Source organism: Apteryx mantelli, chromosome 8, assembly GCF_036417845.1.
Source record: "Apteryx mantelli isolate bAptMan1 chromosome 8, bAptMan1.hap1, whole genome shotgun sequence".
In the NCBI taxonomy this organism is placed as follows: domain Eukaryota; kingdom Metazoa; phylum Chordata; class Aves; order Apterygiformes; family Apterygidae; genus Apteryx; species Apteryx mantelli.
The window spans coordinates 43,139,766-43,154,818 of record NC_089985.1 but is presented as its reverse complement, the minus strand read 5'-3'; the positions used below and the strand labels follow the sequence as shown (position 1 = coordinate 43,154,818).

General features: G+C 36.4%; 1 protein-coding gene across 4 annotated transcripts in view; it reads left to right on the top strand.

Annotated features, from left to right (window-relative positions):
- The window catches only part of LRRIQ3 (leucine rich repeats and IQ motif containing 3), a 38,989-nt gene that overhangs the window by 1,496 nt on the left and 22,440 nt on the right, over window positions 1-15,053 (top strand). For all 4 annotated transcript variants that reach the window (XM_013945128.2, XM_013945129.2, XM_013945126.2 and 1 more), the window contains exons 2-4: window positions 691-986; window positions 2,272-2,595; window positions 5,378-5,511. In XM_013945128.2, coding sequence (XP_013800582.2) covers window positions 726-986; window positions 2,272-2,595; window positions 5,378-5,511 — 719 coding nt within the window. In that variant the 5' untranslated portion in view covers window positions 691-725. The remainder of the gene's footprint in view (window positions 1-690; window positions 987-2,271; window positions 2,596-5,377; window positions 5,512-15,053) is intronic.

Sequence of the window (15,053 nt, the reverse complement as noted above, 5' to 3'; positions counted from 1 at the left end):
AAAATCTCAAATGATATAAAAAGTAATGTTGATGGTTCATTAAATTTAGTGACAGAGGCAGTATGCTGCTCCTGGAACATTTTGTCTTGAGTGATAAAAGCAGGGATGTTCACCGTTTCTGCTTAGTAAATGATCTCTGTAAAGTTTTTGTAAGAAAAGAACTATTTGTGCTAATATTTTAACTGAACTGTAAATCTGAAGTGTGCATTTTTCTGCAGAAACTGTGGTTACCCAATGGCAGAGATCACATATGTGTGTTGTTAGAAGCCACTGGCCTCCCTTGTCCTGCGGTGCTTGCTATAACTAATCTTACGTACGGCCTCGGCCTGCAGTCCTTACTTGGGAGCAGTAGAGAGGAGACATTAATAAGCAACTCTTTTTATTTATGTATGAACATTTAGTTGGGTAAATAAAGCGTAAGTATTGTGGAATCAAGCCAATAGTTAGCAAAGTCCTTTCTGTGACCCTTTGGAATGCAATATGTTGTATAGAATATAGTATTAGCACAACAGTATTTCCTACTTAAACAATTAGTCCCACCAGGTTTTTTTCTACCTTGTGGGTATGTGGTATTTCATAACAAGTATTGTAACAAGTATCTGGATATTTACTTTTTAATCTGAAATACTGTTTTTAAAGCTGAATGCACATAGCCTATTATGTAGTCTTTTTTTTTTCTTCTTTTCCTAGATCTCTGAGTGATGAATCAGAGCAGATAGCTCATCATGAAGAAGTTAACCAAGTATCTTGTCCCTGCTTCGAAAAATATGATACTTGAATGTGGACAAACTATTGATCAAATGCCTGGAAAAGAGCTAGAAGATCTGGTCATAGTTCAGTTAAATGGGCTGTATCTAAAGAATGTGGAACATTTGCAATATTGTTTTTCACTTAAAATATGCATCCTGTCAAATAATTTCATTACGAATATTGATTCACTTGTGTCTTGTCCTCATTTAGTTGAACTGGATCTCCATGGAAATCAGGTAAATAATAACAGTTTATGAAGAAGTAAAAGCTATGTTAATTTGTCTTTAAACTTGTGTATTTGCATTCCTTAGGAGCAATATATATTTTGAATGAAGTATGATTTATTTATGGAGGAAGCTCTTCTGATTTAATATATTCCATTTTTACTAAGAACTGGGAGTTACATTTTTACTTCACACAATTAAATGGGAGTTTTGCCATTAGTGAGAATGAGACAAGCATTTTTCCCATGACTGCTCTGCTGTTTGTTAAGAAAGCATTTTATACAAGGGAATTTCAGTTTTTGAGGTCTCCCTTAATTTTTTGACTTAATGGAAATGGTGATGATTACATCATCAGTTAGTTACATGTGAGTTTACAAAGGTTTTTCAGCACTCAAACGGATATAGGATTTGTCTGAAGAGCTATAGTATGAAGTAGAATTTTTTGCTGTACAAACAAATGATAAAATAACTTCTCCTCAGTATTTTGTACATGTTTTAAATCACATAAATAGACAATAGGAGAAGTCGATATGACAGTTTATATATTGTAACCTGGTGATGATGTATTGTTCTTACTGAGTGTTGAAGTGCTTCATCTGTCTGGTTTTAAATACTTAAAACAGAAGGTCATCTGCTGCTTCCCCTATCCCTGAACTTACTCTTAAGGTTTTTTGGTAGATATTTGGTATATATTTTCCAGTTCTCAGTTTTAATCTATTGCTCCTCTTAAAGGTATGATAAAAATGTAGTTTTTTTTTTTTAATTCATGGGGAAGTCTGTTTTCCTGGGATTAAATATGTTATATAATGGTAATAATGTCTGTGCCATGTGTCAGTGGGAATCTCACCACTGATCACCCTTTCAGTTCATGGAACAAAAGTTGAACTTTAATCTGCAGTTTCAGATTTGTCCTTCTGAGTTTCATGTGCTGGACATGAGACAGAACAAACCACAAAAAGAAAAATACTGTAATCCCATTTAGAAGAATCTAACCCAAAATTCCAGTCTCATATATGATTTGCAGTAACTTCAGTTTTGTCAGATGTGTAAAAAGGTGGCATTGTAATGAATCACTCAGAAGAGCCTGTTATCTTTCATAGTTACGGTGACATCAGAGTTGCATGTTTAGTATGGTCATCATGCAGTAATGGAGGCCAGATTCAGCCCTAGCTCTTGTCTAGTCAGTAAATTTGCTTCTATTTATTCCAATACTGAGCTGGCTGTATATGATGTTTTATAATCTTAGGTGTTTAAAAAATACATTTTTCTGAAGGATGAATTTTCATCATTATTTCAGATACAGCATCTACCAGGTCCGGTGTTTTGGGAAAGCATGAAGAAATTGAATCTATTGTATCTTCACGATAATGGAATTGGAAAACTGGATGATGTGCATGCATTATCTTGCTGTCCTAATCTGATAGGCCTCACCTTGTTTGACACTCCACTGAGCCTGAAAATAGCCTATAGACATAGTGTTGTTAACAGCATTTTCTCTCTCAAAGCATTGGATTACTACGTAATTTCTGATGAGGAAATTGTTGAGGGATGGAAACTTCCTGAAAAATATAAATCATTTTGCCATTGTCTTTTCCTTGATTCCTGCCCTGTTGCTAGAAAGGTAAGCCATCTCATAGCAGCTAGTTTTCTAAAAACTGAGTTGTGAGAATGTTTTTTTTAATTGCATGGCTCTTGTTTGATTAGAGCTTCATTAAACCAGTATTTTATTGAACTGTGTTGTGATTAGGGATCATTACTGAAAACGTTTATTTGACTGCTGCTGCATGATGTTTTTAATGTGATGTAGTGAAATTGTATAGTATCTTTTTTCAGAATGAAACATTTATATATTGAAAAGAATGCCTAACTGAAAATATGCAGATACTAAAGTTCCCAATGCTTTTTTCCTCCATGTTTGTACTGTTTGGTGCATCTTTTCATTAAGAAGACATAACATCATATATGACCTTTTCGTACATGTCAAAACTAATGTAGCTTCCCAGTTTGAATGATTTGCAAAGCCACTGTGCTGGGCTGTAGTCACGCGGGCCTCCTTTTAGAAACAAAAAAGCGGTTAGTGCTTTCCTGCATGTGCCCAGAGCAATCTGCCCGCGCAACAGCGCTGACGGCAGCCGCTGGCGAAAGCGGTCGGCCCCGCGGGACCAGCCTGGCGGGGCCGATGCGGGGAGCTCGGTTAAGTCTCCATAACCCCACAACTTTGTCTTGGGGTCCCTCCGGGCTGTCTTCATACTTAGATAGGCTAGGGCATTTCTCTGACTTTGGGTCTGACTGGCACGCAAAGGTAGGTTTTAGAAACCTTGCTTAAAACCTCGTTTCTACTTCCTTAATAAGACAGTAAATACACAGATGTAGACAAATAAGAAGTTTGTATTATATTGCATTCCTGGGTTTCCTTCTGACTCTGCACCATGTTGTCCAGCATCTTCCCGTGCATTTCCTTGTCTGTTTTTTGTAGAAGTCTTTCATTGAACTATACCAATGATTTAAAAAGAAATAATTGTTTAGATTTTCACTTTCAGCTTTAAAAACAGAAGTTAAAAAAAAAGGATTGAAAAATCATGTGCATAGAACAGACCATACTTTGGTTTTAGTTTAGCAGAGTTTGATTTTCTGGGGTCTGTAGATCCATTACCATTTTATGATATGAAAATGTCTGTTATTTGCTTTTCCCAAAATAAGATAATGTGAGAGAGTATCTCAAAATCAAAAATACACGGTAACTCTACTGTGAACCAAAATTTTGGATCTGAGCAACTCTGAACGTGGATATTTTTGAGTCCTTTCTGGCTTTTTATGTCAGACTGTTGTCTTTCTTTTGCTCCTATAGAGGGTACACCAACCTCTTATTTTATGAAAATAGAAATTGAGGTTGAGGATCAGACCAATGCTTCATTTACTCACAATTTTTTTTGAAGTAATAATACAGCCAGTGGCTACACAAGAGAATGCATAATATCCATTAGCTCATGCTATCTCTTGTAGTGGAAAATTAACACATTAAAGCCAACCAGAAATGTAAGTAATGCTGTGATATTATGTTGAGTGACATGTGCAGCTTCTGTCTGTCCTGATAAGAGATACTGAATAAAGTACAAACATAAAAGTGGACTTACAGTCTTTTTAACTTAAAAATAAGGTGCAGGGTTCTGGAGAAATTGATACGAGAATTGTAGAGCACTACATGAAAGAATTCCCGAAAAGTGGACTTTGGCTTAAGACAGGTAGCTTTCATGGATGATTGTTGGTGTTCATGAATTATGCATTTCTGAAATTTGAAAACATAGGAAGAATCCCCCAAACAAAATACTGTTAGTTGAGAACAACCTGAGAATTACTAAATACACTTGAGAAACAGCAGTCTGACTTTACCTGCTATGCAGTGCCCCCACAGAAATGTATGCTTTTCTTCTTACAGGATACAGTTATTTTTCTAACCTATGATCTTCAAATGGTTCAGTGTTACTATATGTCTGCTAATATGACTAAACCATCCATATCTCGTAAACTTTTGATTTAAGAAACATTCCAAACTACAAATTAGTATATTTCTCTAGTATTTTACTTCACTTTTTTAGAAGTCTCTCTTAGTTAAACAGCTTTTCAAAATTCCATGAATAAATGATGAAAAGATATTTTCATCTTCTTTGTTCTCTTTATTGATGTTTTCTGCATCTGAATGTCCGTAAGTTCTCCTGTGCAATTGAAAATGGCAGACATTGTTTTGGGCCAGATCCTTGGGTTTTCTTCTGTGTGAGCAGTTTCAAAAATCTGGAGGCTGTAGCTGAGAAGAAACCTTACACTTCTTGTTAAATGAAACAAATATTTTTTCTCTTGAGGATTAACAAAACCCTGTGGAAGAGTAATCTGTGTTATATTTTATATTAAATATACATGCAATAAAAATAGTCTCATTTTTATAATGCCTTATAGTTATTCATTAAAGAATAACTGTAAATGCATGTATTTGATAACTTTATTGAATAAATATTTTTTCATTGTTCTATATTCGCTAGTAAAAATAGTGCTTTAATAGCCTTTATCTGTAAGTTGAGAAGGCAAATAGCTTTCCTGTGAAGTAAAAGGAGAAACATTTCTGAAGCGGGAGGATAGTATCCCACACAACTGTTGCAAGGTATGTTTTATATGAGAAAGATACTGCTTAGAAATGAATTCCTAGTCCAGTTTCAATAATGATAGAAAGATTTACTCTGCTTGGTTAAGTTTTCTTTCATGAACGTGCCTGATTCTCCTTTGTATCTTCAGGTATGGGATGAAATTTAAAATAATCTCATTTAAATCTATGTCTTGAAAATTAAGTATGATAGAAATATAGATTTTAGGGCATGTTGTGTTTAACAGATTTTTCATTTGAATTCCTGCAGGAAGGAAATGCTGAAGAGGCATTAAATCGGGTAAAAGATGTCATTTCAAAAATCAATCGTGTTTTAGCGCACCATTCACCAATCATAATTGTTCAAAGATGGATAAGGGGATATTTAACTAGAAAAAGACTTGGGTATGTATTTTTTTAATTTAATTTATTTCAAGAACAGAGTTTTTGCAAAGAAGTTTTATCATAGTTATGCTTCAGTATAGTCCTAATCAGTTTTATAAAAGGTAAATATTAAGGTGTTCAGCCATTACTGAGGACATCACAAGCAATGTACATATTGGTATTTTAATAGTAATGATGATATTGGGTGCTACAATATTAGAACTCTGCATGCTGCATTCAACAAGATATTTGTGTTGTCCTTGAGAGTCAACTCTTGGAGTCTCAGCATTTGTTTACTAATATATTTCATTTAATATGTTAATAGGTGAGTGGCAGAAGACGAGTACTATAAATAGCATCTCTACTGCAGATGAAATCTGTACTGCATTATTATTTTATTTTCATTTTCTCTTGCATTGTTTAGAAGTCGATTGTATTTCCTTGTGAAGATATAAAACAACTTAATTTTCATATAAAACTGCCCATACATTTTAACTACAGGAACAGTTATTCCAATAGCAATGATAAGCAGAAGATTTTTGATATTTATATTGTATTTATGTTGTATTTATATTGTAGAATATTCAGTTGTATGTATCCAAAAGTATGTATAAGGGGATTTTGCTGTTTTTTCAGATCAGAATGCTGAAATTATTTACAAAAATTATTCAGACTTAACACATTTTTACTCTTTGATGAGGTATTTGATAATAAATCCTTCTGTCAAGAGTTAGCTGAGCTATAGCTGTTCTGCGTTTTGCAAATAGGGTTCTAAAGTGGGAGAAGCTTGTGAAAATTTATGCTTACTATACTCTCTTTCTCTAAGTTAAGAATGGAATTAACCATTTATTTCTCAAGTGACAATATAAGCTATTCCAGAAGAGCAGAGGATGCCCTAATAAATCTTGCAAGTGGTTGATTCATCTAGAGAAAGGTGGGTTGTTTTTTGTTTTTTTTTTTAAGAAAAGCTAAGTCATACTAGGATAATTTTTTCCTGAAATCTAAATATCTAAATTGAAGAGTCTACTTCTAAGAGCAACAGTTCACCTTAGGTAGTCACAGCTGTAGCACGAATACACACACACGAAAGGTTTGATAAAAAAAATAAAAGCAACCCTTCATTTGAGGGGAATACTGGTGGATGTTACACATACTTGTCTGTATGGTTCTGATAAATGACATTTTTCACAAATAGAGCAGTTCTTGATTTTGTAGGGGATCACTGAAATATTAGTCAGAAATATTCACTGGCTGCTGAGATGAAAAGTCATCACTTCATTCTCGAAAGGTTTTCTTTCACAGACTTTTTCTTTCTTGCATGATTTGTGTTATTAGGTTGCTAGAATGATAGCAGAGCAGAGGGTCAAGAGCCAGGAGACCTGGGGTCTGATTGTGTATGTGGCACTTTCGTTGTATCGCTCTGGTCGAATTGCTGAACTGCAATGTGTTTTAGTTTTCTTTCTCCCCCCTGAAAAATAAGGATAAACTTGAAATATATATATATATATATATATATATATATATATAGTATGTATATGTATGTGTATATATATATTTTTTTTCTAAGATGAAAGCATGTTACTGAAAGAATCAGATGCAGTAAAGACGGGCTCATTCATTTTTGTAATAGGTTGTACTGGTTTAAGTGAGGGCAGTATTTGGTCCTAAGCCATTGAATTGTTTTCTTCTGATTTGGCAAATTAATTGTTATTATTTTGATAACAGATGCAATTCTGTTCATTGAACTATTTCTTCATTCTTGCCTTTTTTTGATAAATCAGTATAGTGCATCCTAACTCTATAGGGGACATGGTTTATTTTGTGTGCATTTCCCTCCAGCTTGCATATTCAGCTGTGCTTTTATAAGGTGTGACAATTTGTAGTATTCCCTACTGTTAGCTGTGTCCTTGGAGTGGAGTCATTTTATTGGACCTACAAGTTTTGGGTAGTTTGACATTTTAATGTATAGTTGCTCTCTTATTACTTTCATGAAGTAGGCTGTTTTCTTATAGTCTTCTAGAACAAGGGTAAACCTTACAGTTTTCATTTGCCATCTCTACTGTCTAGTATAAGAATATATTAACAGAACATCAAAGTAATATTGCTTCAAAGGGGGAGAATTCCCTTATATAAATGTTTAGATTATACTGTCAAAAATGCATTTATCCTTACAAAGTACATAGGAATCTTCAAAGGGATGAAGTGTATCATACAGAATTTACTTATTTTAATTCTCACAAACTTTGATAAGCTGAAATATATTTATAAGCTTTCCATTGCCTTTTGTGTATCTGGAATGAAAAAGGGTTCTCATGAACACATGAGGCAACAGTGCAGAAGAAGGCCTGTGGAGCAGAGAGTATAAAACAATTCAACTTCGTTCAACATAGTCAATAAAAGGTTAGTTTTGAGAGTAGATTACTCCTCCTCTCCGTGCCCCTCCTCCCCAGATGGGTCGTGGTGTAAATGAAGCCTCAGCTTTGGTTATCTAATTTTTACAGAACTGTAGTTTTAAGTATAAAAGAGTCAATTTTGGCCTTAGCCTTTCCATAGTGACATTTAAGTTCTGTATAATTTACTCTGCATGGGTTGTTGTTCCCGCATTTAAGTGGTGTCACGTTTGTTTTGTATGTGTATAAAGGCTCTCATGGTAATGTTTTCAAGAGCAAGGTTTGCCTGTTGGATGATCTCATGAACGCTTCCCTTTTCTCCGCTGTTGCTGTAGTTGCTCGTTTCGGTGGTGGCTGGAGATCCCGCTGAGAGCAGGACCTGGGGCCGCGGCCGGGCAGGGTGTGAGGCTGCGTGGACGGGTCCCGCGAGCCTGGTGCTTGTTGGCGCTCACGGGGTGCCATCCTGTGCTGCCAGAAATGGATCCTTCCATATATCCTTCCTTCCATCAGGAATGGATATTAATTAGGGTGTGTGTATATACATATATATATATATATATATATATATATATATAAAAATCTCTTTGGTGCTTGTATTTTCCCAACTCGCATTCCTTTCCTGAGAATCATTTTTTCTTTGTATTCTGTCCATCAGAATGGTAAATCAAGACAGATACAGGATCATGACATTATTTTTCTGGCTATTGATCCTCCTATTTCAATTTGGCTCAGTGATATTTTAATCTATTTTTAGTGGATTAAAAAGATAAAAATTTCTGTGCTCCAGTGATAGTTTTGTTGAACTACTAAGCTTATGAAGAGTGACAGTTTCTGTATTATTTTGAAAGATGAAGTTTTTCCTTTGGGAAAGTGACATTTTCTCTCTCCAACTGCATAATTAAAAAGAGCTTCAAGACATTAGCAGCGTGGGTTTGCGGAGCGGTGTGCTGTGCTTGGAGGAGAGCTGGTGGAGCTGTTGTTGACCATGGTGTCACAGCTAGACCGTCAGTCTGGGCTGTCTCGAGACGTGGTAAAGATGCACTTGACTTCTTCCGTGGTTCCCAGAAGCTGTGCTGGAAATGAATGAAGCAAGTTTTCGCTCATGCTGTTTGGTAACCAGTATTTGAAGAGTCTCAGTGTTCAGGCTATTCTAGCTTCCTAACCAGCTCCATCTTTTAAAAATGTATTTTAGCTGTGTGAGGGGAAAAAAGCTTTAAAATGGAGAAATACTATGTCCAGAATTTTCTGTTCTGCTGTAGTGGGTCACATGATTTTCCTTGTTATTTTGTGTAATTCCTTCGTTATGGTAAGCATTGTATCCTAGTGATCCAGAAAAAAATGGTTTATGGTTTTTATTAGCTCATTATTAATAACATGGAGAATATCACCACAATTTGGCTAGAAAACAACGACTACACAAGGTTTGTAGTAATGTCTAGTGAGATTTTTGTTACACTGATGCCATTAGAATGCTACTGTAAAACAAACTTCTGACAAATGCTTCCCCACTGCAGCGTGCTTTAAAGTGAGTTTGCCAGAAGGAACCTTCTACAGATCATGGTGTATTTATTATAGGCGAATGAATGCAAGTTGCCGAGGACCCTATTACGACTAGCAAAGTGTGAACAAAGAAAGGCACGGGCCCTGGTTTTCTTACTGGTGCTTGAGTTGTGTTTATTTGGACATGTTCATCAGTCCAGAACTTTTTTTGAGCTAGTTGCCTGTTCTCACATTCTTTATCAGCTTCATTCTTCTGCCAGTTCAGATGTCAGTAATTCTGTAATAGGTGTTCCTCTTCTGCCATTTAATACATTCACATACTGTTCCTACTAACACTTTCAGCTGTGTATTTTCTTTTGCAATTATTTTCTTCCATGCTCTAAACAGCTCACTCTACTCTTAGCTTATTACCCTGTAGAAATTTGGGGTTCATTTATATTGCATAAAATACTTGTGATCCTTTCTTTCCCCATTTATGCCATGCCTTCTGGAGTTAAACATTTTTAATTGATGATGAATACATATTGTGAAATATTTGTTCATATTGACTAATAACACACTTCTGATAATGCTCATACTGAAAGCAATGGGAGTGCTCAAGACATAAGCCCTCTATAGTGAAACAAGCAATTAACTTAGTTATGTTTTTGTCTTATACTGCTTCATTTTAGCCTGATTTTTCAGTTGTCTCATCTCTAGGCAAAACCATCCCAGTCTGTTTAGTCCTTCTTCCTTAAAAAGCTGTTACGAATCTTTGATAATCCTGTTCACCCCCCTGTGAATATTTTCCAGTTCTACTGAATCCTTCGGGATGAGCATCACTCCACAGGACGGGTGTACCGGGGGGGTGTCCTGGGAATTGGCACAGCTGCATAATGTAGTGTTCTGTTTTGTTCTCTCCTTTCCTCATAATTCCCATCATTTGTTCTGGATTTTTTTTGATGGGTGCTGAACAGTGAACTGACTTTTCATAGAGTTGTCTGTTAAAACTCCAGGATCTCTTTTCAGACTGGAAATAGCTAGTTCCAAGCCCTGTATTATGTACTTTAAGGTCTGATTGTTTTTTTGATATTCATCACTTTGCGTTTATCAATACTGAATTTTTATTTATTTAATATTTTATTGTCATTCCATATCATGAGATCCTTCTGTAACTCTTTGCAGTCAACTTTCTCTGTTAGTATCCTGAATATACTAGTATAATGCGGAATAACAGTATATGACAGCAAGCTTTGTCATTTATCTTTTTTCAATCATTTATGAATATGTTGAACAAGACAGGCTTTCACTATGATCTCTGAAATGCCACTGGTGATCTTTTGCCAAACTGATCATTTCTTTTACCCTTCATTTCCTCTTTTGTAGTTAGTTAGTTAGTTAGGCAGGTATTAGAAGACCTTCTTTTCTCTCATAACGGCTTACTTTCTTCAATGTTGTTTCTATCAATTTGCCTGTTTGGTGATACAGACTTAATGGTTTGTGGTTCCATGGTTTCCTCAGACACCTATTTAAACCTGGTGTTAAATTCACTACCTTAGCTTCCTCAGATACCAAGGCAACTTAGATGGTAGTTTATGCATCACAGTTATCTGTTCAGCTGATTTGTAGCTGAGTTCTTTTGAACTCTTACATGTACACTATTTGTTTCCGGTTATTTGTTGCTATTCATTTCGTCTGGCTTTTCTAAAGCCTCATGTCAGTACTTAAATTTGAGACAGATCTTCAAGTGCGTCCAAGAGCTAGCACTGAAAACTGAAATGGTTGGACTTCTTGCATACCACGGTGGAAATAGTGGAATTATAACATGATGTATTTACAGGACAGATAATAAAAGAACTGCTATGCAATGCAAGACTCTGTAGGTTGAAATATACTACTTTGCAGAAAATTCTGGTCACTACGTCAGGGTCGTATACTGGAGAAATTTGTAGGTGTTGCCAGTTCAGTAGTGTGTCTCATTCCTTTAGGAATCCTTAAAGGTGTGGTTTGTGTTATTCAGAAAGATGCTAAAAACTCATTCAAGATCAGGACTGCGTGGTGCAAAGCACTGTAAAATTGTATGCAAGTTACTGTCCCTGTGCTGAAGGCGCCTGCTTGTGTCACTGAGTTAGCGAGCGTCCACTCCCTGCGGAATATGGGAGTAGTGCTGCATTGCTAAGGTGACAGGGCAAGTCAGAAACCTTCGCGACAGCATGGTATCTATCCCTCCAGGCACTCTGCTTGGAATGGGTAGGAAGCCGTGCAGAGACATGGGGGACCAAGCGGTAAGTCAGAAGAGTAAACAGAAGAATCAGTGGAGGTGGGGGTAGGGAGAGCAAGATGGGAACTGTGGGAGACAGAAGCGAGAGGAGGTGGGAGAGCCTGGCATAGAAACAAAAATAGTGAAATCAACACTAGGAGGCAGAGCTCAAAAGGGTGGAAGAGAGAGACGAACATACAGTACAGCCTGGTGCAAAGTAGAAATCAGAGGAGGGTTTATCATATACCTTTAAGTGGGCGAGGGGCTATAAATCGAAGGACAAAAGGAGAAAAATGATACCTTGCTTTATTATGTTGCTGGGAGATTATGCGTATGCTGATAAGATTTGAACAAGGACATTTGCTTAATTCTTACCTGATGTATCTGGTGTTTGATATGAAATACTCCAAAAAGACTCAAGCAGCATGACTGTTGACTAATTATTTTGGGTTCTTAAAACAGCAGGATTAAATACAATCATTGCCATAGTGACAAAGCTCGCACATTTTTCTGTGACTTTGACTCAACATGCTGGCTTATTTATTCCAGTGTAGTATCAGAACTGTGTTATTTATTACAAAGCAAAAAGACATGTTTGGCAGAATTATCTGTTCAAGTCCCATGTTGCCATTCTGGAAGAGAGGAACAGGGAAATGGTGTCAATGCCCTGATAATTTTCAGACGAGAAACAAGTAGCTGTAATTCCTAAACACAGCTGTACTCTTAAACTAATAGATGTTCAAAGCGTGAACCTTTAAAATTTTTGTCCTTCATGCTTATGCATTTTACAGGTTATTAATGCCATTATACATATTATCATAAAAATCTTAGTGTCTCCATAGTGGCTTGAAAACTGTTTCATTAGTATGTTAATATGAAGCCCTTTGCAGATAATGTTTTGTCAATCTTTTTAAAGTACTGTACATTGCATTCTAAAAATTATATACTTATCCTTTGTACTTACTGAATAATTACTGTGACTAGTCAGGGTTTCCTTGATGTTTGAAGATCACTTCCAGACAATCTTTCATTTGATTAAACTCTTCTTTTCTTAAGAGACCACAGTCAAATTTTTCAGGACAAAAAAAAATATTTTTATAAAAATAATCCTAATTCTTCTCATTTCTGATACATTAATATCAGTCTCTATAGGTAAGTAAGGAATACCAGTGTAAAGTTAATTTAGAGTGACTGATGCCCCTTAGTAACAAACTGAGATTTAAATTGAACCAAAAATGAACCTTGTTCAATATTGTGTCTTTTTCAGTTACTAGTGCCAGGTGCTTTAGAAGAAGATTAAGAAAACTCATGAAAAATGTAATTCTAGAATTTACCTCATTTTCATATACTAAAGCATATGAAAACATATGCAAACATACGAAATATATGAAAACACGTTTAACACTTTACCTAAAAATAGGCTTTTCACATATATTATGCCCGTAATATAAGGGGACTGTTACGCTGGAGCTTCCACTCTTCAGTTCACAGGAACTGTGGGGCTGGGAGAGGAGACCTGGGCTGCACTGGGCTTTACTCTCCTGCCGGTGTTGCGTGCTCCCCCTCGCCGCTGCCGCCGCAGAGAGCTGGCCGCACAGCGCTGGCTGTGCCTCGCTGGAGCTCTCGCTTCTCGCTCCGCTCCCTCCTCTTCCTCCTCCTCCTCCTCCTCCTCGCAGCAGCCTCCTCCACACAGCGCTCTCCTGTTCCTGCTCCTCCTGCTCTGTTTCGCTCACCCTGGCTTTTTACTTAAGAGTCGGTGCCTAGAGCAGTGTGTTTGGGGAGGGGTGGCAAAGCAGGAGGAGGACGGGATGACTTCTGGAAAGGAACTGAGGTCCCTCTATCAGCATCTGTATTTCCCATAAAAGAGTTACTGCTGCATGCTGCCAGATTTACTTGGAAGGCACCATATCTGAGCAGTTAATTTCTAGAATCAAAAATTTTAAAGAGTAGGGTGCACCAGGTATGAGTTATATGCATAAGAATAGGCAACATGCTCATGTCTCTTTTTATGTGCATTTGTATTTATTTTAGTCTTTATTAATATTTTTAATCTTCATTTGAATGCTTATCTGTGCCTTAAATCATTTCCATTTTCCCCCACCACATCTTTTCTAGTTGGTGTAATCACAAATGAACAGTATCCTTGGTGAGAGTGTACAATTGATCTAAAAGGTGGTACTGTATCCAATTTATTTTGCCTGGCACTCATTTATTACGTATTTTTATTAGTCCTGCACATTAAATGGTTTTCCAGTGATGATCTACTGGTACAGCAATTTCCTTTCACGATTTTACCAATATTTTAGAAACCAGTGAAGTTTATCAGTAACTCAAAATATTCCTTTAAATGTGCTCCACCTTGCATTTATAAACACTGAATTTCATCTACTGTTATTTGTTCATTTACTTACCTTTATTAGTTTCCTCTAAAGATCTTCTGGACTTTACTGTCCCATTTAGTTTCATGACATGCACTTTTTGCCATGAAATAATAGTTAAAGATGACTAATAAATCTCTGTTAGACTTCTGGAGAGTATGCTTTATATCAGCCATGTTCACTAATGTGCTGGCATGTTAAAAAATTCCAGTAGGGAGCAAGGAGGCATTTTTTTTTTCTGCTCAGAAACGGTACTGCTTTGTCTCTAATGTATGGGAGGTTTTTAGTTCTGTTTTAGTTTTGATCATTTTATTTGGTCCTGAAATAGGGCTCACTGTTGGTCTCTCATTTGCAGAATTACTGCTGATGCCTTAAAAAGAAGTGTGACTTTTACTATACACTGCCATTTCTGTAAGGCAACTGATCTTAAATGAGAAAGAATATTATTTAGTTAGCAACCCGTTGGTTTACGTGTCCTTCAAAGAAACCCCACGTTAATACTGCAGTTCTACCCTGAATTATATTGGTTAAGACCTTGCAATTGATTTCAGTGGGAGAATTGACTTTATGGGTGTGAGGGTGAACCTTAGACAAGAGTGGAAGTGGCATGAATAAAGCTCTGGGTTAATGGCAACGTGATATAGCACAGCGACAATGAGATGAAGTAAATTTGGCACCAGACAGCAGAAAGATTTCCTCTCAGTGCCTGATGATGATGCTACAGTGCTGTGGGAAAAATACTGTTCGTCATATTGTCATTGATCCAGTTTTGTTATCATTACTGTCGTTTTTGGGGCTGTATTATATGAGACTGGTTATGCCTAATGTTGTTTAAGTGATATAACTCATATCTGAATAGAATTGTTGACTGTAAACAGGTAAAGAGATGGAAGACTCCATCATGCTTATCAGAATACTGTAGTTTTCATTTTAATAGCTGTGAAAAGAAAGTAAGCTGTGTGACATAAGTCAAGTACCTAAGGTTTATTCCACCTTCTAAATAGGACAGGTTCACCTTATTAGAAGGCTGTTAAATTCCCAGTTTAGATAGGTCTA